Source organism: Halteromyces radiatus (genome assembly GCF_025201355.1).
Source record: "Halteromyces radiatus strain CBS 162.75 chromosome Unknown BX664scaffold_11, whole genome shotgun sequence".
NCBI lineage: Eukaryota > Fungi > Mucoromycota > Mucoromycetes > Mucorales > Cunninghamellaceae > Halteromyces > Halteromyces radiatus.
Window position 1 is genome coordinate 322887 of NW_026251697.1, and position 26546 is coordinate 349432.

General features: G+C 33.0%; 11 protein-coding genes across 11 annotated transcripts; 7 read left to right on the top strand and 4 right to left on the bottom strand.

Annotated features, from left to right (window-relative positions):
- The first annotated feature begins 51 nt into the window (after positions 1–51).
- Positions 52–1959, top strand: BX664DRAFT_287339 (26S protease regulatory subunit 8). Its single transcript, XM_051541737.1, has 6 exons — positions 52–240; positions 402–499; positions 612–899; positions 997–1160; positions 1239–1491; positions 1564–1959. The coding sequence occupies exons 1-6, from the start codon at positions 84–86 to the stop codon at positions 1813–1815; spliced, it is 1212 nt and encodes a 403-aa protein (XP_051396038.1). The 5' UTR covers positions 52–83; the 3' UTR covers positions 1816–1959.
- Positions 1960–2106: 147 nt separating this feature from the next.
- On the bottom strand, positions 2107–3194 carry BX664DRAFT_343509 (uncharacterized protein). Its single transcript, XM_051547318.1, has 4 exons — positions 3110–3194; positions 2929–3042; positions 2696–2839; positions 2107–2582 (listed from the first exon to the last, which is right to left on the bottom strand). Exons 1-4 carry the CDS (start codon positions 3162–3164, stop codon positions 2245–2247), a joined length of 651 nt encoding a protein of 216 aa, XP_051396039.1. The 5' UTR covers positions 3165–3194; the 3' UTR covers positions 2107–2244.
- A 1176-nt stretch (positions 3195–4370) lies between these two features.
- BX664DRAFT_389389 (Metalloenzyme, LuxS/M16 peptidase-like protein) lies at positions 4371–8502 on the top strand. The gene is made up of 11 exons (XM_051549534.1): positions 4371–4603; positions 4662–4767; positions 4842–5000; positions 5078–5296; positions 5357–5469; positions 5539–5628; positions 5707–5872; positions 5950–6338; positions 6407–6657; positions 6736–6838; positions 6943–8502. Exons 1-11 carry the CDS (start codon positions 4394–4396, stop codon positions 8410–8412), a joined length of 3276 nt encoding a protein of 1091 aa, XP_051396040.1. The 5' UTR covers positions 4371–4393; the 3' UTR covers positions 8413–8502.
- A 379-nt stretch (positions 8503–8881) lies between these two features.
- Positions 8882–10959, top strand: BX664DRAFT_362580 (uncharacterized protein). The gene is made up of 5 exons (XM_051548325.1): positions 8882–9351; positions 9443–9481; positions 9550–9646; positions 9713–10065; positions 10135–10959. Exons 1-5 carry the CDS (start codon positions 8908–8910, stop codon positions 10918–10920), a joined length of 1719 nt encoding a protein of 572 aa, XP_051396041.1. The 5' UTR covers positions 8882–8907; the 3' UTR covers positions 10921–10959.
- Positions 10942–13339, bottom strand: BX664DRAFT_389391 (uncharacterized protein). The gene is made up of 7 exons (XM_051549535.1): positions 12669–13339; positions 12470–12554; positions 12324–12379; positions 12086–12237; positions 11880–11982; positions 11635–11777; positions 10942–11548 (listed from the first exon to the last, which is right to left on the bottom strand). The coding sequence occupies exons 1-7, from the start codon at positions 13174–13176 to the stop codon at positions 11285–11287; spliced, it is 1311 nt and encodes a 436-aa protein (XP_051396042.1). The 5' UTR covers positions 13177–13339; the 3' UTR covers positions 10942–11284.
- Positions 13340–13746: 407 nt separating this feature from the next.
- On the top strand, positions 13747–13905 carry BX664DRAFT_270347 (ribosomal protein S28e; the record flags this gene model as incomplete). The annotated part of the gene is made up of 1 exon (XM_051541088.1): positions 13747–13905. A coding segment is annotated over one exon (159 nt), but the record flags the coding sequence as incomplete, so codon positions are not given.
- A 156-nt stretch (positions 13906–14061) lies between these two features.
- Positions 14062–16484, bottom strand: BX664DRAFT_362583 (Afadin and alpha-actinin-binding-domain-containing protein). Its single transcript, XM_051548326.1, has 12 exons — positions 16399–16484; positions 16217–16303; positions 15989–16148; positions 15853–15933; positions 15724–15788; positions 15556–15661; positions 15326–15487; positions 15100–15267; positions 14797–15019; positions 14600–14705; positions 14406–14541; positions 14062–14302 (listed from the first exon to the last, which is right to left on the bottom strand). Exons 1-12 carry the CDS (start codon positions 16437–16439, stop codon positions 14171–14173), a joined length of 1467 nt encoding a protein of 488 aa, XP_051396044.1. The 5' UTR covers positions 16440–16484; the 3' UTR covers positions 14062–14170.
- A 301-nt stretch (positions 16485–16785) lies between these two features.
- On the top strand, positions 16786–17584 carry BX664DRAFT_343515 (uncharacterized protein). Its single transcript, XM_051547319.1, has 2 exons — positions 16786–17099; positions 17206–17584. The coding sequence occupies exons 1-2, from the start codon at positions 16809–16811 to the stop codon at positions 17518–17520; spliced, it is 606 nt and encodes a 201-aa protein (XP_051396045.1). The 5' UTR covers positions 16786–16808; the 3' UTR covers positions 17521–17584.
- An 82-nt stretch (positions 17585–17666) lies between these two features.
- On the bottom strand, positions 17667–18889 carry BX664DRAFT_389394 (uncharacterized protein; the record flags this gene model as incomplete). The annotated part of the gene is made up of 3 exons (XM_051549536.1): positions 17667–17945; positions 18012–18778; positions 18813–18889. The coding sequence occupies 3 exons, from the start codon at positions 18887–18889 to the stop codon at positions 17845–17847; spliced, it is 945 nt and encodes a 314-aa protein (XP_051396046.1). The 3' UTR covers positions 17667–17844.
- Positions 18890–19094: 205 nt separating this feature from the next.
- BX664DRAFT_343518 (uncharacterized protein) lies at positions 19095–20352 on the top strand. The gene has a single exon (XM_051547320.1). The coding sequence runs from the start codon at positions 19167–19169 to the stop codon at positions 20292–20294; it is 1128 nt and encodes a 375-aa protein (XP_051396047.1). The 5' UTR covers positions 19095–19166; the 3' UTR covers positions 20295–20352.
- An 89-nt stretch (positions 20353–20441) lies between these two features.
- On the top strand, positions 20442–26103 carry BX664DRAFT_343519 (P-type ATPase-like protein). The gene is made up of 16 exons (XM_051547321.1): positions 20442–21406; positions 21587–21825; positions 21897–22041; positions 22109–22243; positions 22302–22368; positions 22453–22866; positions 22946–23595; positions 23675–23843; positions 23906–24023; positions 24089–24213; positions 24276–24448; positions 24500–24861; positions 24937–25106; positions 25176–25326; positions 25443–25591; positions 25754–26103. Exons 1-16 carry the CDS (start codon positions 20528–20530, stop codon positions 26062–26064), a joined length of 4257 nt encoding a protein of 1418 aa, XP_051396048.1. The 5' UTR covers positions 20442–20527; the 3' UTR covers positions 26065–26103.
- Positions 26104–26546: the final 443 nt, after the last annotated feature.

The following is a 26546-nucleotide window of genomic DNA, read 5'->3' on the forward strand; positions in this document are numbered from 1 at the left end:
GCGCAAGTCGACTTTTTTTTTCTTTCTTTCTTTCTTTTTTTTTTTTTTTTTATATAGAATAACTTTATATATATATATCTATAATGGCGACAGCTACAACGATGACTCCTAATACAACAGATAAGGAAGGCATCAAACAATATTATCAAGCCAAGATTGAAGAATGTGAACTTGTTATCAACGATAAGTCTCAAGATTTACGTCGATTGGAAGCTCAACGTAATGCTTTGAATGCCAAAGGTAAATCAATATATTCTTCGAAATTATTTATAAAAACATCGCCATGGATGACGACAATGAACAATAATAATAGCAACAATTAGTAATTGAAACGATCAATTTGGTTTCAACATGGATGGATCTAACGTTTTTCTTCTTCTTTTCTTTCTTTTATAAAATAGTTCGACTTTTGAAAGAAGAGCTTCAATTATTACAAGAACCTGGATCTTATGTGGGTGAAGTAGTCAAAGTAATGGGCAAGAAGAAAGTGTTAGTAAAGGTAGGAAGATAATTATGACTACATAGTGATTAAAAAAAAGAAAAAGAAAACCTCATAGTTCAAATGTTGAACATCAAGTATTAATAAACATGAATGTTTTATTATTTATTAGGTACATCCCGAAGGCAAATATGTGGTTGATCTTGCTTCTGATATCGATATTGCACAATTGACACCTACGACACGTGTGGCACTTCGAAATGATTCTTATCAACTTCATAAAGTTCTACCCAACAAGGTGGATCCTTTGGTCTCACTCATGATGGTGGAAAAAGTGCCTGACTCTACATATGAAATGGTTGGTGGTTTAGAACAACAAATCAAGGAAATCAAGGAAGTCATTGAATTACCTGTTAAACATCCTGAACTTTTCGAATCTCTTGGTATTGCTCAACCAAAGGTAATAAAAATAGAGGGAACAAAAATGAATTCAAAAAAAAAAAGAATAGAGGCTTCAATTTTTTTTTATTTTAAATATATATTATATATATAATTAGGGTGTACTACTGTATGGTCCTCCTGGTACTGGTAAAACATTATTGGCTCGGGCTGTAGCTCATCACACAGATTGTCGATTCATTCGTGTATCTGGGTCAGAATTGGTACAAAAATATATTGGTGAAGGTAGTCGAATGGTACGAGAATTATTTGTCATGGCAAGGTAATTTTTTTTTAAAAAAAAAAATAAGAAAGAATTGTATAATGAAGAGAAATTAATTAGACATTCATATATATATAGAGAACATGCTCCTTCAATTATCTTTATGGACGAAATCGATTCTATTGGTTCAGCACGTATGGAAGGTGGTGGTGGTGGTGATTCCGAAGTACAGCGTACTATGTTGGAATTATTGAATCAATTGGACGGTTTCGAACCTACAAAGAATATCAAGGTGATCATGGCCACCAATCGTATCGATATTTTGGATGCTGCATTATTACGACCTGGACGTATTGATAGAAAGATTGAATTCCCTCCACCAAGTGAAGCTGTAAGTGATGATGAGTGAGAGATACTTTTCTCCTAATACTTCTTTTTTTTTTTTTTTTTTTTTTTTTTTAAGGCTCGTGCTGATATTTTGAAGATTCACTCTCGAAAAATGAACCTGACACGAGGTATTAATCTTCGAAAGATTGCGGAAAAGATGACTGGTAGTAGTGGTGCTGAAGTCAAGGCTGTCTGTACTGAAGCTGGTATGTTTGCTTTACGTGAACGACGTGTACATGTGACTCAAGAAGACTTTGAAATGGCAGTTGCCAAGGTGATGAAGAAGGATTCCGATGCCAATACCAGTTTGAAGAAGCTTTGGAAGTAGGATGGTTGATATATATATATGTTTTACATTTTAGTTTTACCTTTTTTTTTCAATAAATGCTATATTGTTTATTTGATTGGAAATAAATAAATTGTTACTGTTATTTTTTTTTTATATCATTTTCTTGTTTTTATTGGATTGAATCTCATTACTATATATATATTGCGTTTTCATGATGATTATACTGTGCATGAATCAAAGTGTTTGTTACTTATTCAACTACATTTTCAATTCTTATCACTAATAATCTTGATTTCTCTGTTAAGACTAACTATATATCAAAATTCTATATTTTTTTATTGGATCTAATAAAACTATTTACATAAATGAGCAAATGATTAAAAAAAATATTCTATAACTAGATATGAAGACTAAACAAAAAGTTATATTGAATGGATTCAAGTATGTCCAGTTCCAAATCCTATACCATCAATCCACCTTTTTTTCTTGCTGTTGTTGTTCCTGTTGTTCATTTCGTTGCATTTCTCGTTCAATACGTCGAACTTCATCTTCAAGGGCCTTGAGCTTGGCATCCAAAAGATCGTTGTATTCATCGTTGGTTAATTTTCGTACCGGAGACCAGGAAGGGATTTCAATATACTCCCAAATCTTCTTTGTTGGGATATCTTGATCTGACGGAAGGTTCATCAAGCCACTACGGACAATGGTATCTTGTCGCCATCGATTGGCCGCTGAATATAGTAGTTGTCCTCCAGTACAAATAGCTCCAAACATAAAAAAACCCGGTAATACTCCTCGAGGTCCACCTATTGAGCACAACCAAAAATAAAATAAAAATAAAATAAAATAAAAAAAAAAAAAAAAAAAACAACAACAGCGGTTAATAATGAAATAATAAAAGAAGAGCAACCATACTTACGAAAAGCTGCAGAGAGAAGTCCACCTGTGGTTCCACCTGCCAAGGCACTACTTACAAGATCATCAATATCTCGAGTTTCTGAATCCTTCAGTCCATAATGAGGATTTTGTTTGCGTTGATAGGAAAGGAATGATTCACGAATAACTATGAAATAAGACAAATCAGTCAACAAATAATAAGAAACCCGCTTTTGTCTCATCTTTTCTTTTTTTTTTTTTTTTTCTAGATCTTACTAAAAAACGTTGCACCAAATACACCACAATTAACTCCTGTGGAAAAAGCATAGGCTTTCACAGGAGCATTTTTTAGTACAGCCATGGTCGCACCTGTAGTAGCACCTGCCATGACTATAACGAATCATAAAAGGAAGATTAGAAATTGAATATGAACTACAAACTGTGTTATATATATTACCTGAAACACCAGTACCAATGAATATATGTTGAGCTATAGCTGCCTTATTTTCCATGCTAAAAGGAGAAATTAAATTAAAAAAAAAAAGAGAAAGAAAAAAAAAAAAAAAAAAGAAAGAAAAAAAAAAAAAAAAAAGAAAGAAAAGCGTGAAGAGCTCAAAAGAATTGGAATATTAGCATCATTCTTTGGTGTTTCAATCCCCGCTTTATTCACTCGAGGCGTTTTTGCTTGAAAGAGCATCTTCTTCTCCAATAGTGGCTTGTGGTTAGAATGATGATATGGAAATTGATACTATTTTTGATGATTCTTATGATATGAATATTTTTTATAAAGTGAATGTTAGACATATAATGACGTTGATGATTTTAAAATGAAAGGATGAGTGATTTCTACTATGGTATTAATAATTTCACACGATTTTGAATCATAGTGATAATATGTCATATCTATGATATGTACACACGACGTCATAATCCAATGTACTTTACAGATACATGTGTACATGTATGGCGAAATGGATCATTTGACTTTGAAAATACCTGGGATGTCGACAGGGCATTTTTTTTTTTTTATCAGCAAACAAGCCGAAGAGCAAAACAAGGTATTTCTATTGTTGGTAATCCGACCGAAAAAGAAAATAAAATATTATATAAAAATCGCAAAGTATCATAAGAAAATCAACAAATGTAAAAGGGATTCATAGTGATTGTTTATGCATTGCTGATCATTTCTACTTTAAATGTAAAAAAAAAAAAAGAGGAATTCCTGATATCATACTAACTGCACTCCTTTTTTTTTTCTTCAGTTGGATCATTTTCTTTTTTACTCGTTGTTTCACCAAAATATACTACGTAATCGGTAGTTTTTTTTTTTTTTTACACACAAAACATATTGATTTACAAAGTATGTAGATTGAGTCAGATGAGTTCAATACTTGGGCTTTTAATATTTTCTTCATCAAGAATACTGAATGATATTTCACATGATTCATTATTGAGACTATTGCGTAACCCAAGAAAGAAGAAAAAAAAATCCGGTCTATATCATTCCTTCGGGTACCTGAATCAATCAATCGAATAAAATTGAAGACAGGTTTTTGTTCATGCGGGGAATAATATATATATATAAAATCAAAGGCTCATTAGAGGTCAACTGACTCTTTTTTTTTTTTTTTTTTGTCTTTTTTAACAAATTTAGGTTCCTATTTTTTTTTTTCCTTTTACTTCTATCTCTTTTCTTTTTTTTTCCGTTTTTTTTTTTTCTTTTGTCTTCATTCTCTCCTTCATGATTATTAACCCAAACACAGACTGGGTGCTTTCTCAAGATGGAACTCACCACTTTTATTCAAAACCATTAGAAACCCCTGCAAACGATGATCGACAATATAGATTAGTACGTCTTGCTAATCAATTAGAAGTACTCCTTATCAGTGATCCTGAAACTGATCGTGCTAGTGCTGCTTTAGATGTCCATGTTGGAAATCTTTCTGATCCTGTAAGTTGACTTGTTAATACATCATTTCAACTACTTAAAATACATATTTTTTTTATAGGATAATTTACAAGGACTGGCTCATTTTTGTGAACACTTACTCTTCATGGGAACTGAAAAATATCCAAAAGAAAATGATTATTATTCTTATTTATCTGAACACTCTGGTAAGAAGTATAATGAATAAAATATATGAAAAAAGAAAATTTATCCTTTATTATTATTATTATTATATATAAAGGTTACGCAAATGCATGGACTGGTGCAGAAAACACGAATTATTACTTTGAAGTTGGTCATCAATGGTTAGAAGGTGCTTTGGATAGATTTGCCCATTTTTTTATTGATCCTTTATTTTCGGATTCGTGTACTGATAGAGAATTAAGGGCAGTGGACTCTGGTAAATCATAAAAAAAAAAAAAAACTTTTCTTTTTATATGATACTCATTCTTCCTTCTTTTCTTTTCTTTTTTTTAGAACACAAAAAGAATTTACAATCTGATTCATGGAGAGTATCTCAAGTTGAAAAATCATTAAGTAATCCCAATCACCCTTGGCACAAGTTTCAAACCGGCAATTTGGAAACCTTGATGGAAACTCCAAAACGATTAGGTTTGAATGTACGCGAAGAATTATTACGATTCCACAATAATTATTATTCTGCCAATATCATGAGACTTTGTATACTTGGAAAAGGTAACGATAAATGTGGATGAATAATGCGATCTAAACAAATCAATATTTTCTTTTCTTTAGAATCTTTGGATCAACTTACACAATGGGCAGTAGAAAAATTTTCTGATGTACGTGATAAGAATATCAAGGTTCCAACATATCCTGGACATCCCTTGGGTCAAAATGAATTATTGGTAAAAAAAATGGATATAAAATTCAAAAACAATCTTGATATTCATATGTAATCTATTTTCATTTTATAGAAACAAATCCTTGTTAAATCTGTAAAACACACTCGTCTATTGGAAATCACATTTCCTTTCCCAGATCAATCTCCATATTATGAAACTCAGGTAAGACCTTAGAATAATAATAAAAAAAAAAAAGATCAAGTATTTAAATGTTTATCTTTTTTTTTTTTACGATTTTAGCCTGCTAATTATTTATCACATCTCATTGGACACGAAGGCACTGGATCTATACTCTCTTATCTCAAGAAAAAAGGTTGGGCTACCTTTTTGAGTTCTGGTTGCTACGATGCTGGTGAAGGCTTTTCATTTTATCATGCTAGTGTGGATCTTACGGAACAAGGATTAGGTAAATAATAATAAAAAAGGAAGAGATGAAATAATAGTAATAAAAAAAAGAAGTAATATTAACACTGTTTATTATAGAACACTATGAAGATGTTGTGATTGCTTTCTTTCAATATGTTGACATGCTTAAGAAAAATGGTACTAAGAAATGGATCTTTGATGAAGTACAATCTCTTAGCGCCATTGAATTCAAGTTTTCTGAAAAATCCTCTCCTTCTCAGTATACCTCTTGGTTAACTCAGTGTATGCAAGCTGAATATCCACCGCATATGACAATCAGTGGTTCTAGTCTTTTACGCACTTATGATCCAAAACTGATTGACGAACATTTGAATTTACTGAATATACACAATTTCCGATTGACACTATCAAGTCAGGATTTCCCCAAAGGTATCAAGTGCACCAAGATTGAACGTTGGTATAAGACTGAATATGAAGTTCTCCCTATCTCAGATGATTTGATACTGGTAAATAATAATAATAATAATAATAATCCTTCGTTTTTCCATGATATTCAATCTTTTGTATTTAATAGAAACTAACCAATTTGGAACACAATGATGAATTCACTTTACCTATAATCAATGAATTTGTGCCTAGAAAACTGGATGTGGATAAACAAATTGTGAAGGAAAAGCAACGAAAACCAAATTTAATTCAAGAAACTTCAACACTTCGACTCTGGCATAAAAAAGACGACACTTTCTGGATTCCAAAGACAACTATATCTATTTTATTCCGAAATCCATTGATCAACGCCACTCCTCGTCATACAGTGATTGGAGAGTAAGTGAAAAAAAAGAAAAAGAATTCTAAGGAAATGATCTCTAACATATCCTATCTTTTTTTTTTTTATTTATGTAGATTATATGTGTGCATGTTAGTGGATTCTCTGACTGAGTATACTTACAATGCTGAAGTGGCTGGTCTCTCTTATTATCTATACACTCCATCCAATGGTTTCTTGGTAAAATAGAGGATACAAGCACAAACAATGAGAAAATCTACTTGTATTGATACTCATCACTTTTCATTTATTATTTATTTATTTATTTGTATTCGATCCTATAGTTGGAAGTCAGTGGATACAGTGATAAATTACCATTGCTATTGGAAAAAGTGGTACAACGAATGAAGACATTGCAATTTTCTCCTGATCGATTTGCTGTGATGAAAGATCTTACTGACAGATCCTATCGAAACTTTTATATGGATGCACCCTTTCAACACGCTGCATACCATATGACCTATGCTGTACGGGAACAGATGTGGAAATGTGATGATTTATCTTCAGAACTCAAAGATATATCTATGGAAGAAGTGGAATCGACCTATAGACACTTTATATCTCATCTACATATGGAAGTACTTGTTCATGGTAATCTGACAGCGGAAGAATCGACAACTATGATTCGCAGTGTTGAAAATATTCTCCAACCTCGACCTTTGATGGCAAGTCAATTTATCAGCAACAGAACGATAATCCTTCCTCCTGGTCACTCCTATGTCTATCAACTACCAGTGCATGATCCTGAAGAAGTAAACTCTGCTATTGAATTCTATTGTCAAGTCTGCGACGTCACGGATATCGAACTACGAACTAGACTCAGTCTCATGTCGCAAATTGCTCAAGAACCATGCTTCAATCAACTACGTACAACTGAACAATTGGGATATATAGTGATTAGTGGTATTAGGCGTCATGTGGGAATGGTCGGTCTCAGGTTAATTATTCAAAGTGAACGCGACACTGTGTATCTTGAAAACCGGGTGATGGAATTCTTGGAAATTACACTACGTGATATCTTGGTCAATATGAAGGACGATGATTTCAAAGCTCAAGTTGACTCCCTGATTGCTGATAAGAAGGAGAAATTCAACAATATGGGCCAAGAAGGTTCGAAATATTGGGCTGATATTGAATCTGGTTATTATGAATTCGATGGTGTGGACAAAGATGTGGCAGAACTGGGTAATGTGACCAAAGAATCTATGGTGGCTTTCTATGACAAGTATATCAATCCAACATCACCCGATTTCCGCAAACTCTCAGTGCATCTACAATCTCAAAAGGAACCTGAAATCAGTCAACCTAAATTTACTTTGGAATCATTACATGCATGCTTGACAAATCACCATACTCAATTACTACAGCAACAACGGGACACCAGTGGAGGCAATATCAACAGCCCAACTATGACATTGACATTAGATGATTTGAAACGAACGGTTGGAAAGGATATTCATGCAGGTTTACCAACAGATGTAATTTTACGCAAGCTATTAGTGGATGAGTTGAAAACAAAAGAAGAAGATGTGGAAGCATTATTGGCACACCTTTCCAAAACAATGATGATCGATGCTCCTTCTATTACAACAAATGACGATGGCACTACTACTGGCGATCAAACCATTACGAAACGTCGTGACCACACCAAACTTCCTGATGGCAATATTATCATCAATGATCTGATCAAATTCAAACACCAAATGCCCCTATCTCCTGCAGCCGTTCCCTTCTTTTTGTTCTCTCGTATTTAGTATTCCCTTTTGTTATTTTTATTTATTGTTTTGAATATTAGTTTTGTTTGTTTGTTTTGTTTTACTAGTACAGTTTGTCCTTTATCGTTCTTTTTTTTTTTTTTTTTTAATTCTCATGTATAGAAATTACTTATTGTCCTTTTATTTTCATGTTTTTTTTTTCCTTTTTTTTTTTTTTCTAAAAAAGAAAACAACACTTTTTATAAATCAATCAATAAAGATTTGCAACTATACACAATTTTTTTTTATATTAAAATGGTCTTATCCTTTAGTAATATTGTAGAAATATTGTAGAAAATAAAGATAGATGATGATGATGTTCATTTTTTTAAGGCAGAATGCAAAAGGCAAAGTTTGCTCTCGTATGCAAAAATGCTGGTGCGGAAGTTTAAAAAATGGGGTTTTCAATATTGCCATCAATTGAATCCAATTCTTTCTCTTCTTTCTCTTCTTTCGGTACTCCTTCCATGATACTATACAACTATTTTATATATTATGCGTTTACAAGAAGTGAATCTACAGTATTTGGACTCGTTGAATGACCATGAAGATGTGACAAGAAACTCTCGGGTATATACACATATTAAAAATCAACAAAGCTTTATATCACAAGCTGAATCTGTTACACCAATTCCAAAGCATGATAATACCAAGTATTCGACAAAATGTAGAGGAATAGTACACGCCTCTAAATTGCCTCCTTCTCCCAACAGACCAAGTCATATCTCTTCACCTTCGTTACTAACACTCGATAGACAAAGTCAATCTCCTGAATCCTTTATTAACAAACAAAATCGGCATTGTCATCAGCATCATGATCAACAGCAAGAACAACAATCATACCAAAACAAGTTTGCTGGGAAGAAACGACAAAGATATCAGGAACCGCGTGAAACGAAAAAGCTTATATTCAAAAAATCGGAAATACGTCTTTTAGAGGTATATTTTTTTTTTTTTTAAAAAAATAACATTATACTTTTTGTGTCAAAAGTTATATTTAATACTTTTTTCTCTCTCTTTCTTATTCTAGAAATTCACATCACCAAACATAGGAATAGATCATATCACGGTAATCTCGTATATATTCAAACCTCTATCTTTTAGTTTTATTAATATTTTGCTATTGATTTTTAACAGGTGAGATCCAAGATGCAATCAAGGTCGCGGGTTGGACTTTTCAACAAAGGCAAATCATCAGCAAGAGGATCAATCAAACTCAACAAACAACAAGGAGGTATGTTTATTATATTTCATTTATTTTAGAAAATGGACGACTAATATCCGATTCATACTATGTTAGTGTCTGATCTAGTATTCTCTGAAGCAAGTTTTCTTTGTGATCCTTTTTCTCATTCTTCATTCAAGTCAAAGAACATCAATAGAAAAAACGACAAATACGATGACACTGACATCCACAAAATCAATGACAAGAATATCACCGACGGTCCTTCTATGGCTAGACCTCTCCATCACAACGAAGTCGCTAACGTCACATGCTCATCAACTTCCTCAGAAGCATTTACAGATTATTTTGATTCTCTACACTGTCATCGCTCACCTACTACTCCTCAGCAACAAACAACTTCCTTACTTTCAGATTGGTTACACAGTTCAGTTGCGTCTCCACCAACGAATCATACATCTCTTCTGCAGGTAAACTGGAAGTCTTTTTTTTTTTTTTTTTAATATTGATTTGATTCTTACTCTTTTGATATACTATAGAATAGTACCGCTTTACCATCCTTACCAATTGTTCCTAGAAAATCATGCTCACCTATTCAACAAAAAGGTAATTGTCATTCTTATGAAAAAGGTGTTACATTCCAGCAATCCAATATGGACCATTTCCTCGACGCATATGGAGCAACACAGCAAGTCCCTCATTACACACGCGGAATTACACCATGTCAGGCACCATTCGGTTGTAATACCGATCTTCATGACGAACAACAAGACATCATCATCGGGAACGATCAAACTACACCAATCAGTCATTGGAAAGAACCATTCATCACCGGTAGGCAGCAGCAACAAGGCAACGTACCAGATATAATTGATGAAGCAGCATCTTCTTCCAAGTCTAGCTATTTTACATCATGGAAAGGACCTCAACCATTTCAACCGAACAATCAACACTTGTATGATCATAATGATATAGGAAGATCTCCATCTATCACCAATTCATCCATTTCAGCATTGGCATCCGAGCTACGATTCCCACGACTACCACCTCCTAAACCGATATACAACATCGCAGCAATAGAAAACCAACTGAAACAACGACATGATGATCAGGACAATGACAATAGTAGCAACTTCATCCAGACCCCTTCCGAAGAACCTCCCTCCTATTACCATCATCATTATTCACATTTACATCCTCACGCTTCGCTTTACCTAGGTTCATCCTCTTCCTTGTCTCCTTTGTATAGTACTAGTAGCATTCATCATCCATCCATTTCTCCTCCACTTCTTCCTCACTTTTGGCACAAACACCCTCATTATTGATCCTTTTTTTTTATACATCAATTTAGCTAGACAATAAACAGAACTGATTTTTTTTATTATATAAATGTATTTGTAATGTTTTGTTTGTATGATAGGAGGGGTGAACTTGTTGAATGATTTGATATTAGAATAATAAAACAAATACAATATAGGATGATAGGAAAACAATAAAACTATAAATCATAGATAACACAAATGTATTTTTCAGTAAAGACGGTAGACAAACAGACCAAAAAGAAATAATAAAAAAAAAAAGGTTACAACAGAGGTATGTAGAGAGAGAGAGGGAAAAAGAAAAAAAAAGTGTGTTTAAAAAAAATTGAAAGAAAGGGCAGGTTGAAAAAAAAAAAAAAACAACCAATAACTAAACTAGAGTGTTGCGATCTTGACAAATGTTGATCATAGGCATTTCTTTCATCATAGGTTGACGAGTAGTTGTCATCGTCAATGGAGTACTGTCCTGAATTGCATAATGCGTCGCCTGTTGGTGATATGTCAATGGTGGTGGATGAATTGATAATGGTGTGGAAGAGGTGGATAACATCATGGGTGGACTTGTATGCGTAGATAATGAACTCATTGAATGAGTACTACTTGAGCGTGATGATCCTACATCTTCTAGAATTGGCTATTTCCAATCATATATATAAAATGGTGAGTGCATAACCAATAGATGTGTTTCTCATTATTCCGTTTTTATAAATATATATATACCTTCATCTCCATTAGATCATTCAGCATTTCCTGATCTGATAAACCTGGTGCAGAGGGAGCTCGAGGGAATCCATTATATTGCTTGATATGGTGAAGTTGTTCGGATACAACCATTCTTTTTTGTCGTAAATCATGTGCATTCTCTATAGTAATGAAGAATAGCGGGATGTCAATATCGATCATGCAAAGTCGTCGTACTCTCCGTTTGAATTGCCATTTTTCATTGGTTCATTTTTTTAGTTTACCTGACAAAGTATCTGTTGTTATGTTCATACGTTCATCATTCAATTTGAACCGTCTATGACCTACTTTTTGTTCTATTTCCATTTTCAAATGTTGTCGACGAGCCTAAATGCATTCATCAATAAATCAAATAAATAAGCAAAAAAAAAAAAAAAAAAGAAAATGAATAAAAAAAAGTGAGATTGAAAAGAAAAATTATGATTTTTACCATAAAATCATGGTTTGCTTGATGTATGGTGGATTCAAATTGTTTTCGATAGGATAAAAGTCGTATGTCCCGTTTTGCAGTAGCTTTCTTGATCCTATTGATCTTTTTGTTGTCCACATGTTGCATCATTTCCAATTGTTCAGGATGGGTTCCTATACATATTTAATTCAGACAGGTTATTCAAGTTAAAAGTACTATAGAAATATCCGTTAGAGTAGACCCTTTTTTTTTGTGTTACCGTTTTCCACCATAAGGATTTCTTGATACAAGTCTTCTAACTTTTCTTCAAATACTCTTTTTTATTTGCATCCCCAGATAGAAAAAGAGTCAGTAAATAATAATAAATTTTTTTTTTTTTTTTTTTGCTTCTAAGAGGAAACTTACTTTTGTCGAAGTCTTGCAAAATGAACTTCAATATATGTTAAATCCTTCAAAGCAGCCTGCCGTTGAAATGGATCATCATCGTTAACTAACAACCAAAAAAAAAAAAAAAGAGCGACAATATTCCAAATTCGGGAATGGGTACGTCAGTCACTATGTAATAAATCTTTGGTTGATATCTTTTTTTTTTTTTTGATTTTACCTTGATCATTATCATCCTTTGTTTCCAAAGTGGTTATAGGGACAGGGCAAATAGGCATCATCTGCATTTTTTGCATCGATATCTCATTTTCACCCTTGTCCTCGTCTTCGTCGTCGTCGTTACTATGAAGAGTTGTTTCTTCTGGTGATACTACCAATGTCGTGGAAGGGCTAATGTCTGTTTCTTGTTTGGTATCATCGTCATTATTGTCATTGTTGTCATTGAGGGTATGTGCGATAGACACTTCTTCTTCTTCTTGTTCTTCTTCTAGAGGTGATTGAGGTGTTGGTATGGAGTCATTGTTAGCTGCGGTATTGATAGGTGTAGTAGTAAGACTTGTCGTTTTCCTGGTTAACATCCTTCGAGTTGGTATGGTTGAATATCTTTTTCGTTTTGCTTGTCGTTGTGGCCTAGAGATGTCTTTCCTTGTTGATGTAGTCATAGTATTTGTCGTAGTGACAGTCGAATAACCTTCAGGTACAGTGGTGGAGATTCTAGATGTTAACATGGATAAAACTCAGACACATAGAATATAGTTCTAACTAATAAATGTAGAACAGAACTGAAAGAAAGTAATAGGAAGAAGAATAAAAATAATAATAAAAAAGAAAATAAAACTTGGAAAAACGAGAGTGCTGAAAGAAAAAAAAAAGAGAGAAAGATAGACTATACACACTGGCATTTGGAATGCCGCTTCTTTTTGCTTACCCTATTCGAAATTCTGTCTCTCCCCCCTTATTTTTTTTTTCCCTTCAAATATACATTTAAAATAGCTTCATTATGGTAAAGAAATCGATTCTATTTTATTATAACATGTATATAGATCATTGATGATAATGATGAATTTTATGAATAAAAGGATAAATAAAAGGATAAATGGATGGATGGATGGATGAATGGATGAATGGAGGAATGAATGAATGGATGGATGAAATTGATTCCAGAGAATCGGACCATAGAATTTGCCTAAAAAAAAAAAAAAAAACCAACTTATTTCCTACAGTGTTTTCAAAGTTTTCTTTTTAGACAAGAAAATAGTTTCGTGATATTATAAAGTGTACATATAGGATTCCTATATCCTGTAAAACTTGCCCGTGTCATCAAAGTCCTTGGCCGTGCTGGTTCTCGTGGTGGTGTGACTCAAGTCTGTGTTGAATTTATGGATGACACCAACCGTAGCATTATCCGTAACGTGAAGGGTCCTGTTCGTGAAAATGAAGCTTGTCGTCTTCGATAAATTTGTTTTGCGTCACTACCACTTGATTATTTTTTTACTTTATCATCTGTACTGTATATATACTTTTTTCATGCAACAAGATACCCTTTAGATATATTGCCTCATTTTCGTCCTTTCTTATCATGTCAATAAAAAATCATGTACAATAATAATAATAACAATAAAAAAAATAGAACTCTATTTTCCTTGAAATCGTTTATTAATATGATTGTTTTTTAAATAAAAAACAATACTGGGTATATGATGTATAACTATATTAAACTAATTAAAATAATCGTTGCCTTTTGGATTGTGATGATGCTGATGATGACGCTGTTTCATGTGGAGGTGATACAGTTTCCATGATTTCCAATAATTTTGCTTGTCTTTTCATCTCTTCAAACGCCCACCGTTCAGCCTATGATGTATACAAAAAAAAAAAAAAAAAAGAAAATACAAAGAGTTGTGTTAATAATATATATATATATATATATATATATATATATAATGAAAATTCTTACTTCAAGTTTGGTACGTTCATTTCCTAACTGGATGGCTGCTTCCGTCACCCTTTCTCGTTCTTTTTTTGCATTTTGATGAAGTTGGTGATAATGTGCTAAATTTTGTGGATCGTCTTCTAAAACTGAGCTTTCAGAACTAAATAATAATGATATAAATATCAATCATCCTCTTTCTTATATATAAAATCACTTACTCTGATAGTTCAAGAGTTTGTTCTTTTGCTATTTCATCAAAGAATCCACCATTCACGAATCGGAGATAGACTTGCTCTTTCTGTTCATGTTCCTGTTGCAACCTGCCTAAATTTTATAAATAAAATGACCAGAAGCGTGAGATAATTTTTTGATGATTTTCTGCATATGTCTAAATCTCTCATTTTGTTTTGGTTACCTAATGTTTCTTCTAATTCGGTCACCTCCGATTGCCATTGCTGTGTGGTCAGATCTTTTTCATCCATTTCTTCTTGCGTATAAACATTCCTATCCACAATTTGACGATTCCATTCTTCTTGTAATTTGTCTAATAATATATTTACTTGTTCCATAGCCATCGATGCACCAAAATCCATAGGTAATTTTAACTTTTCAATATTTTGAGCTGTTTCCTTCCGTAACTAATATATATATATATATATATATATATATGTATAAAATAGGTCAACTTTCTATTATGTCACCATATGTCTAATTTTACCTTTTGTGTTCCAACAGTGTCTTCAAATGTTTCTACTTGAGTTTCAATTAATCGTCGTATAGTGGTATATATTTTGATCAATGCTGTGCGTAAATCTTCACTTTCCATCCTTGCTTCTCTTTCTCGATCAGTACATTTTTGCAACAAGTCTTTGTTCATGGCACGTTCCTATAAAAATCATCTATTAGTTTTCATATTATCATTTTTCTTTTCTTTTTGTAATTACATTTTGTAACGGAGTTACTTTAGGTTCTGCGTCTATTTCAGAAATAGGTAAAGCATTGTTGATTGTCACTGATACTACATTTGTTTTGAGTTTCTCCTTCATCAATTTCATTAATCGTTCCCTTGTCTTTGCATGATCCTGCTCATGTCGTCGAGTTTCATGCTAAAAAAAAATAAAAATAAAGTTATTAATATATATATATATATTTCCAACTTTTGATTTTTCCTTACCGCATATTGTAATTTCATATATTGCATATTGTTTTTACACTTTGACAGTTCTTCTTTGATATGACGGTTGGTTTCAAGTGATTTTTTCCATTGTTCATCGGCAGATCTATATATAAAATGATATATATATATTAGATTTACTTACTATTTTCTAACTGTTTGTCTTACTTTGCTTTGATCTTCGCTTGAGCAATTTCTTGTTCCTTTTTGTCAAGGTCAGCCAAACAACGATTCTATTTACATCCAATAGACGAGTATTAACATGTAATCGATATCCACAATAAAAAAAAAACTTACCAGATTGGTTTGAGTTTGATCTTGTTCGTTTTGTAATGTCACTATAGTTTCGTTCATCTCATCACGTTCATCTTGATGTTTCTATAGATTCAAATTAACAAACTTTCCAAACTTTGACATTTTTTTTTTTTTTTACCTTGATATCTTGTAACACCATTTGAAAACAATCTAACACCTTCATAATATCATTCTCGTCCTTACTATCAAAGATAAGAGGTACTGGGTATCCGTATGCTGTTAAAAGTAAATTGACATAGTTGGCTTTGACTTCAATACTATGACGTGTGGTTGGAGTACTAAAATAAGAAAAAGAAGGATTAGTCATATTTAACTTTTTAAGGAATCTTTTATATAAGAAACTTACGTAGATTGACCATTAGGTTTATCTTTATGTAAAGAAAGTTGATCTACTAGTTGTTGTTGAGCTGGTGATAAAGGAAGTTCTAATGAGCTTTATATTTTACAAAACGTAAAAATAAAATATAAAATAAAAAGTACGTTAGAAACTACAAGTCTATAACATAATTTATTTCCTTATTATTTTACCTTTCTGAAGAACTGTCAGGAATCTCAAAAGTTTTGTCCATTATGTAAGAAACTCAGAGTAAGAGAGAAATGAAAAAAAAAAAAACAAAGACAAAGCAAGTAAAAAAAAAAAAAAAAAAATCGCGGATGATGAAAATGACACGACCTTCCTATTACCCCCCCTTTTTTCTTCCTGCCAAAAATGGTATCCTACAAACGTTCAAACCCAGAACCAATAGCAAAATTCGTCGAAGCTGTTGAAACGATGCATGTTACACTATGAAGCAAATCATTATACCATCTCATGAGGGAATTTGAGTTTTTTTTTTTTTGTCGTATAGCGGTAAATATCAAAAACTATATAAAAAGGTTGTCTTGTTTAATTTTTTAATTTTTCACATTTTTGACATCTTTTCTCTTTTATTATTATTATGAAAAATAACGATATTACTATTACTAATACTATTGATATGAACAAAAAGCAACGCATCAGTATATCAGAACGAAGAGCCACATATCCATTGCAAGAAAGATTAAAGATTTATGGTCCTGATACAATGGCTAGAAGATTCAGTGATCAAGAAAAACATTCAGGGAAATTGATGATGAATGGTGTCAATATTCTCAATAAAACAAGTCTTGATAGTGATACGATGATGCATCGCATTAAACAACGAAGAGAAACGCATAATCGAGTAGAAAGAAGACGTCGAGATAAATTGGTAATATAATTCTCCCTTTTTTTTTTTTTTTTTTTTTTTTTTTGTGATAATATACTCATATGATCATTTTTTTTTCTTCTAAATATATATATATATATATATATAGAATAATTTGGTAAATGAACTTGCACAATCCATTCCATTAACTTCAACCAATGATAGAGAGAAATATCATCGAGCTAAAATTTTACGGCGTGCTATTGATTATATTCGATTAATACAACAAGAAAACAAGGCTATGAAAATTCAATTAGGTCAATCATCCATGGATATGTCCATGTTACCTGAAGCATCAAGCTCTCCATCTTCTGAATCAGATATCACAAGTTCTGATAATGAAAGTCAAAATAATGATGAATCCAAACGTACTTCTTCAAAGTTCATTCCTCCAGCTTTTGATACTTTTTGTTTTCAAATTTAATTTATCCATCATCATCACTATTCCTATTTTTGTATCATATATCGTCCTTCTTTTTATTTTCCATTCCTTTTTTTTTTTTTTTTTTTGTAAATGATTATCACACATACACCACTCAATAAATAAATTAAAATATATATATATTCATATAATAAATAAAATAATAAAATGTTTATTCAAAGTCAAAAACCATAAAAAGATGGGTGTGGTAAAAATGCTAAGGAAATGAAAAGGGGGTATCCAATCAAAATGGGTCAGAAAAATTGGTTTATGCATAATTGTTGTCTAAATGGGTAGTTCTTTGTCGCTTGGCTGGATGAAAAATTTCTATATCACCGCTTCCACGTCAAATCGTTTCAAGAATATTCCACGCTGCGGATCCGTCTTGAAATAATGTTGTCCTTTGATTGATCCATCACAATTGCCAACTATTAATAAAAAGTCAGTTAGTATAATAAGTTTATAAAAATCTACCTTTTTTTTTTCCGTTTTACCTCTATGTTCCAGTTCCACTCCGATCCAATCACCAGGTTCGTTTCCAACAGGACCTATATATTTTACATGACCATAAGTAGGTAATGGACGCTTGATCAATCTAACATAGGTGCCAATTTCCAAATGCCTTTTCATTGCCCTTTCCCTTTCTTCTTTTTCATCATCATCATCTGTATCCGAGCCCATCAACAATGACCATCTTCGATGACGACGTCTCCTACGACCTGATTTGGTACGACCACCACTTTCATCTTGTCGACGATCACCTTCAGCAGAAAGAGATCGATAAGGTCGAGCTCGTGGATAAGTAATATGTTGATTATTGGGAGATCGAGATCGTGTTGGTGTTTCTGGTAATGCGAATTTAAGTCTAGTTGGTCTAGGTGGTGTATCAGTTGATTTATCCCTTTCTGTCTGTGCATCTAATCGTTGTTGTGTTTCCAAAGAGAGTAATGTGTTTAAATCAAAACTTGTTTGATTGTTATTCATGATGCTTGTCTTGGCTTTTTCTTCTTTGGTTTCAGAAGGTTGATCTATCGTCACTGTAGGTGGTTTGACATGTTTAGATGGCGACAGCGGCGGCGCTATTTCCGATTTAGATGCTTCAAGTAGTTCTTGGCTTGCTTTTTCATTCATCGCGCTATCCAAAGATTTTCGCAGTATTTGGTGAGCTTTATCGATGTTATTACCGTCGTTATTGTTGTTATTGTTGTTATTGTTACTACTATTACTACTACTACTGTCACTTGAAGTATCATCTGCATCACTATCATCACCATAAATATTTCCAGTAGATTTACACTTTCGTAGTCCAAGACCCAAATTCCTTGAAGAAAGTCGTTTTTTTCGTCTTTTTTGAGAATCCAAATAAATGCATTAAGGATATAAATAATAAAAAGAAGTATAATAAACAAAAAAGAAAGAAAAAGAATAGAAAAAATAGTATCAGGAAAAAAAAATTTCTCTTATAATGTTTTTGATTCACACTCCGGAGACACAAAAAAAAGTGAGACTGAATAGATCCAGCGAGAAGTAAAAAAAGCCCAATTTTTTTCGTTACTTTTCTTTACCTTTTTTTTTTTTTTTTTTTTTGACTCTCTCTTTAATCTTTTTTTCCCCTTCTATTCCCTATTGTATTCAAATAAAACACCTTTATGCCAAATATCACTTCAGATTTTCATGCACTTATTCAAGCATCTCAACAAGAAAAACATCCAACTCAAGAAAAAACATCTTTAAAAGATAAAAAAGAATATGATATTTTTACCAAGGAAGCTTACCGTATATACCAACACATTGACAGTTTGACTCGTTTCTTACTTTCCATTCGACGCGCTTACCTCAGCAATGATAGTCGAAAGTCTCGTTATACCAACACCAACTTGAAAAACAGTGATAATGCAACAACCAATTCACTTTTTGCCATGTTTCCCACCAATATTACACATTTGACTGACCGTGAACGAGATGAAATCGATTTCCAGGCCAAGTTAATCATTCGACGATGTATGGATCGTGTCAAAGAGTTAGAAGAAGCTGAACGACTACGAAAAGAACAAGCAGAAGCAAAAGCAAGTCGACGATTGGCGAATTTTCTCCAGCAAGTGATACCAGGCGTACCTTCTTCCATGGTGGATATAGAAGATATAATAGGTATTCATAGAAGTAATATGGTGTGGCTCTTGAACAAACTTTTGATGGATGTATCCAAATTACAAAAAGGTCAACAAGAAACAAGATTAACAAGAGAACTTGAAAAATCCGAAAATCATCTCTTTAACAACAATACCATGTTAACCACAAGTAATCAATCTACGATAGAGACATCATCATCATCATCAGGTTTAGGATTGAATTGGAAAGCAACAAAATCGACAATAACAAAGGATACATCATCCAGTGGAGAATGGGCAATGACAGATATACATGAAGATATGGATGCTTTTGAACAACAATTATCACAGGAACAAATTCAAATGTTGGAAAAGGAAAATGAAGCCATGTTAGAAGAAATGAACAGCACTCTTAATCAAGTACATCAAGCTGAAAAAGCACTAATGGAAATCTCAACTCTTCAATCTCAATTGACGAATCATTTGGCAGTACAGACAATGCAAACGGATCGACTTTATGGGGATTCCTTGGCAACAACTGAACGAGTAGAGCAAGGGAATTTACAATTACAGCAAGCTAGGGAAAGAAATCGTGGAACTCGTAAATTTATGTTGATCTTTTTATTTGGTGCTAGTCTAGTATTATTATTTTTGGATTGGTATTCATGATCTTGTCTTGTAATAAAATTTACTCATACAAACTTTAAAAAACTGCGGTGATTTGAATTTTTACCTTGGAGTCACATTTTTTTTTTTAAGGTGGAATTTTTTTTTTCTTTTTCTTTTTTTTTTCTTTTTTTTTTTTTTTTTTTTTTTGCTTGAAAAAGACTGTCTTTTTCTTTTTCTTCTTTATTTATTTTCACTTTTCCCTTTTGTCATTATATGCATTCTTGTGATCACGAATGTCGAAGAAACCCTCGACCTGGACACGCGTGGCTTATGGAACCTCCACCTCTTCCTCCCCAACAACCAACAGTGCTTCCTTAACAGCAGACAATCCTACAGATAATACTTCATGGACGTCTCAAAATGATACAATACCACCTAGAACAACAACAAAACCAAGAAGGGACTCAACTGCGCCACTTATACATGGTCCTCCTATTCCATCACCATCCACTTCCTTACCTCCTTCGGCTTCCTCCTCTTCGTCCTCTATTACTTCTTCTTCCTCCATGTCCTTTCCAGCCAAGACTAGTGGAACATCTAACAAACTTTCTTACAAACCACTTCAGCACGAAGAACAATACCATAGAGGATCTAGTTTATACTCAGCAGCAGCTCAGTCTCATTCTTCTGTTACCCAACAACAACAACGACATTTACATCAACGGAGAAGACGATCGCCATCTCAGACTGAGACAAAGGTGAATCATCCTACCAATGATATTGAATTGAATACCAGTGACGAAAATATATCTAGTGATGACGACGATGACGACGATGATGACGATGATAATTTGGACAACCATGATGAGGGAGATACACTTTTAAATAATAAAATCACCACTTCAAGTCAAAATGGATATCATATACAAATTGACAATGGACCGGGTTCTTTTGATCATCGATGGGAACAATGTTTATTATTGGAAGAAGAAGATGTTCAGGTGATGATTTCTGGTTATCGATATCATACTCTTCGATATTTGATGTATCAACTTGGATGCATTATTACATTGGGTATTGTATGGCTTATTGGACGATGGATACCTACTTGGTGGATCAAATGGGTTGGACAACAAGTTCCATTGAAAGATGCTCGTTGGTTAGTCTTCAAGGTAAACTCCTAAAATAAAAAAAAAAAAAAATAAAAAAAAATACTGCGACAACGGCCGTCTTCTATATTGGGATAGTACTTCCTTATTAGTGCATGTGAATAGTTGAGTTGTCTCTATGTTGATTACTCACATCTTTTTTTTTCATCTTTTTTTTTTTTTTCAACAAATCATGATCAATAGAATCAATACAATCAATTTGAAATCTTACGTCCACAACGAGAATTTTATGGTGGCACTATGGGATCTGTGTTCTCTATACAACAAATCAAAGAAGAACTGGCGCAGTTATCAGTATCACCCAGAAATGATCAGTTACCTTTCTTGAATTTGGATGAACAATTGCAACATTTGACTTTGGTGGATTATCGTTATGTTCGGTTGGCTTATCATCCACTTTTTGATAAGTTCCTTATCACAGGGTAAAAAGGATGAAAAGTAGCATCACATGATACATGAACTTATTTTTTTTTTTTTTGGTATGAACTGATAGGTTTTACAAAGATCATCAATGGACATCTGTTAAAAACCTCAAACTTGGGCTTTCTACAGGGAAATACATCGAACGACTATCTGTATTTGGACCAAATATCATCAACATTCATGAAAAACCTACTATGAAATTATTAACAGACGAAGTAAGAAAGAAATAAAATACATATATAGTGAATGATTTGGAATATTAATTTTTAATATCTACAATAGGTCCTCAATCCATTCTATGTTTTTCAAATTGGTAGTATCATATTATGGAGTATGGATGATTATTACTATTATGCATTTTGTATCTTTGTGATCAGTGCTTTCAGTATCATTACAACCTTAGTGGAAACGAAACAGGTAAATAATAAAAGATACTGTAAGATATTTTAACTAATTTTTTTTTCTTTTATAATAGACAATGAAACGAATGCGGGATATGTCACGATTTGAATGCTCAGTTAGAACTTTTAGAAATGGGTCATGTAAGTCAATGAATAAGAAGGAAAAAAGAAAAAAGTGATTTACAATTACAATTGGGAATATTCATTTCATTGTACCGAATATAGGGCGTGTCATTAGTTCCGTAGATCTTGTTCCTGGTGATTTGATTGATATTGGTGATCTTCATACTGTACCTTGTGATGCCATGCTTATTACTGGAGATTGTATTTTGAATGAATCCATGTTGACGGGCGAATCTGTACCTGTATCCAAATTACCGATGGTGGATGTTACATTACGCAAATTGGATCTTTCTGGACCTACCATACCTGCAGAAGTCACCAAGCATTTCTTATTCAATGGTACCAAAGTAGTTCGTGTACGAAGTGAAAATAATATTTCAGCAACTGCTATGGTGGTACGTACTGGTTTTAATACGGCAAAAGGTGCTCTTGTTCGAAGTATGCTCTTTCCAAAACCAAACAATTTCAAATTTTATCGTGATTCCTTCAAATTTATTGGTGTTTTATCTATCATTGGTAACTTAAAAAAAATTGTCAAATATGGACATGATTTTTTAACTTTTTTTTTTTTTTTTTTTTTTTTTGTATGGAATAGCTATCCTTGGATTTTTGATATCATCTATCAATTTTATACGATTAGGCATTGATTCAGCGACAATGATTCTTCGTGCATTGGATTTGATTACAATTGTGGTACCACCAGCACTTCCTGCAACGATGTCTATTGGCACCAGTTTCGCTATTCATCGATTGAAGAGACTGGGTATTTTTTGTATTTCTCCACCTAGAGTGAACATTGGGGGCAAAGTGGATTGTATGTGTTTTGACAAGACAGGGACTCTGACAGAAGATGGACTAGATGTTCATGGTATTAGAACAGTAGCAATTCAAAGACAAAACAATGATGGATCTAAAGTAGTGTTCGAACCTGAATCAACAAGTATACTCAACACAACATCACAACAAGAGGACGAAAATAGTTCTAGGATCAGGATGTTACGGGCCATGACGACTTGTCATTCTCTCAAAATTGTTGGTGGAGAACTGGTGGGGGATCCTCTAGATTTGAAAATGTTTGGCTTCACTGGATGGGAACTTGAAGAAAGTGGTGGGATGTCATCTATGGGATTGACATCAAGAAATGAACTGACTACTTCACATGTCAAGAAAAGTGCAAAGATTGGGATCATGCCTACGGTTGTTAGACCTCCTGGTGGAAGACAAGATCTCTTACTTATGCAGTCGGTAAGTTAGAATAAAAGTTCAATCAATCCAATTTTTTTTATTAATTTTTTTTCATTTGGTTTTACTTTTGTTTCGTTAGGAAACAAGTCCAACAACACCGATTGAATTTGGTATTATTCATTCTTTTGAATTTGTATCATCACTACGAAGAATGAGCGTGATTGTTCGGCAATTGGCAAATACATATATGGAAGTTTTTGTGAAAGGTGCTCCGGAAGTGATGATGGACATTTGTACACCTGAATCAAGTAAATCAACTATTTTTTTTTTATAGAAAATATTGACTAATATGACTTTTTTTTTCTTATAGTACCGAAGGATTATCAAGAACAACTTTATTGGTATACTCATCGTGGTTATCGTGTTATTGCCTGTGCTTCTCGACCATTGGATGGCGTGAAATGGCACAAATTACATAAATTGAAAAGGTAAATATCCCAAAATAGACTGATTGTGTTAGATGATGACATTTTGATCGATTGATTTATTGTAGGCAAGAAGTGGAATGCAATCTGACCTTTCTTGGTTTCATCATCTTTGAAAACAAACTGAAGCCTCGTACAGTATCGGCCTTGGTTACTTTACGTAATGCCAATATTCGACAAATCATGTGTACAGGTAAAAAATTAGATTGATTTTGTACGATTATCTTTTTTGACTCAACATTTTTTACTTTTTAGGAGACAATATTTTAACGGCCATCAGTGTATCAAGGGAATGTGGTCTTGTGGAACAACATGCCGAAATTTATATACCGAAATTTTTACAAGGTTCATCGACCGATCCAGATTCAATTTTATCATGGGAAAGTGTATTACAAGAAGGCAACATATTAGACAACAAAACTTTGATGGTAAGATGAAAAAAAAATAGAAAGATAGAAATTGATATATTATTTTATTAGCCTAGAAGAAGGGAATCTCATTATTATGATCATCCATTTGGTGGAGGACAAGAACCATATTATCTTGCGGTGACGGGTGAAGCTTTCCGATGGATGATTGATTACTCGAAAACCGACTTACTTGGACGAATGCTTATTAAGGGTGCTATCTATGGAAGGATGTCACCTGATGAAAAGCAAGAATTGGTCATGGCATTACAAGATATTGGCTATTGTGTCGGATTCTGTGGGGATGGTGCTAATGATTGTGGGGCTTTGAAAGCTGGTGATATTGGTATCTCATTGTCAGAAGCCGAAGCATCTGTGGCTGCACCTTTTACAAGCAATACAATGGATATAGAATGTGTGATTGATGTCATCAAGTAAGTTGGATATAAAGTTTCAGGGACATTGAAGTTGAACGGAATATACTGATTTGGTGCATTTTTGCTTTATAGGGAAGGTCGAGCTGCTCTTGTGACTAGTTTTAGTTGTTTCAAGTATATGGCACTTTATAGTTTGATTCAATTTACATCAGTGACTTTACTTTATGCCTTTGGAAGTAATCTTGGTGATTTTCAATTCCTTTATATTGATTTATTCTTGATCTTACCTATTGCTGTATATAGTAAGTACTGTTTCTTCATCTCAAAAAATCAAGATCAAACAAATCAATATTTATGTATTTTTATTTTAGTGGGTTACACGGACGCTTGGCCCCAACTTTACCGAAAACGACCCACAGCCAGTTTGGTATCCAAAAAAGTACTTACATCTCTCATTGGACATATCATGATTAATTCGGGCTTTCAACTATTTGCTTATTGGTTGGTACATCAACAGTCATGGTAAGGGAAAATAATAATAATAATAATAATAAAAAGTTATCTTTTATAAAAAAAAAAAATGATATGATGATTTGGACTAACTGAACTCGGATCTGATTTAATGATTTTTCTTTTAGGTATACTGCACCTGAATTTGATCCAAATGGACAAAATATATCTTGTTATGAAAATACAGTTTTGTTTTTGGTATCAAGTTATCAATATATTTTGGTGGCCGTTGTATTTAGTGTTGGTCCTCCCTATCGTCAACCTTTATGGACAAATGGTAAGAAATGGATTGCAGAAACTGAAAATAAAAATTAGAACTGAGCGGGGGAAAAAAATGGGTGGAGCCGAATGGTATCAAGTGTGACAATAGAGTTTAACTGTTTTTATCTATTTTTTTTTTCCCTTCGGGCGACGATGACCGGATGGGGATGTGATGTAGGACGATTTATGATTACCCTTGTATTCCTTGTTACCTTCACGACTTGGAGTGTATTATGGCCCACAGACTTTTTGACTGATTTATTGGAACTAGAATATCTACCAATTGGATTCAGATTATTGATTATTGGATTGGCATTATTGAACTTTGGGATCAGTATGATTTGTGAAAAATGGTTATTTGTACCACTAGCAAGTTGGTTGACATGGGTGATCAAAACGAAATTGATACAAGGGGATTATCAACGTATTAACAATGTTAGTCATAGTAGTAAATTATATAAACGATTGATTGAAGAAATGGATAGATGAAATAAATAAAATATGTTTCTTTTATTATTATTATTATTATTTATATATATGATACATTTTTTTTTTGGTTTACATACAGAATGTAGTAAGGTAAGGTTGTACAGAAATCTCCCCCTTTTATAACCTTATTCTGGAAAACGACATTTGGGTTTTTAAACGTCAGCTCTTTTTTAGAGTTTCCTCTCCTTTGACCCTCTTCTTCTCTTTCTCTTTCCGCTTTTTTCCTGAAGTTTATTAAAGGGACCCCCTTTTTGAACATATATCACTAGATTATTATTGTTGTTATTAACATTTATTCTCTTTTTTTTTCACACTCACTCAACACATACTAACAATCATATATACACTCCCTTTCTTTTTTATTATTATTATAAAGTTGGGGATTTTTTTTTTGTCAAACACGTTTTAGTTTTTATTTTTTTATTTTTTATTCACTTGATTCCATTGCTACCTTTTCCCTTCTATTATATTTATCTCTTTCT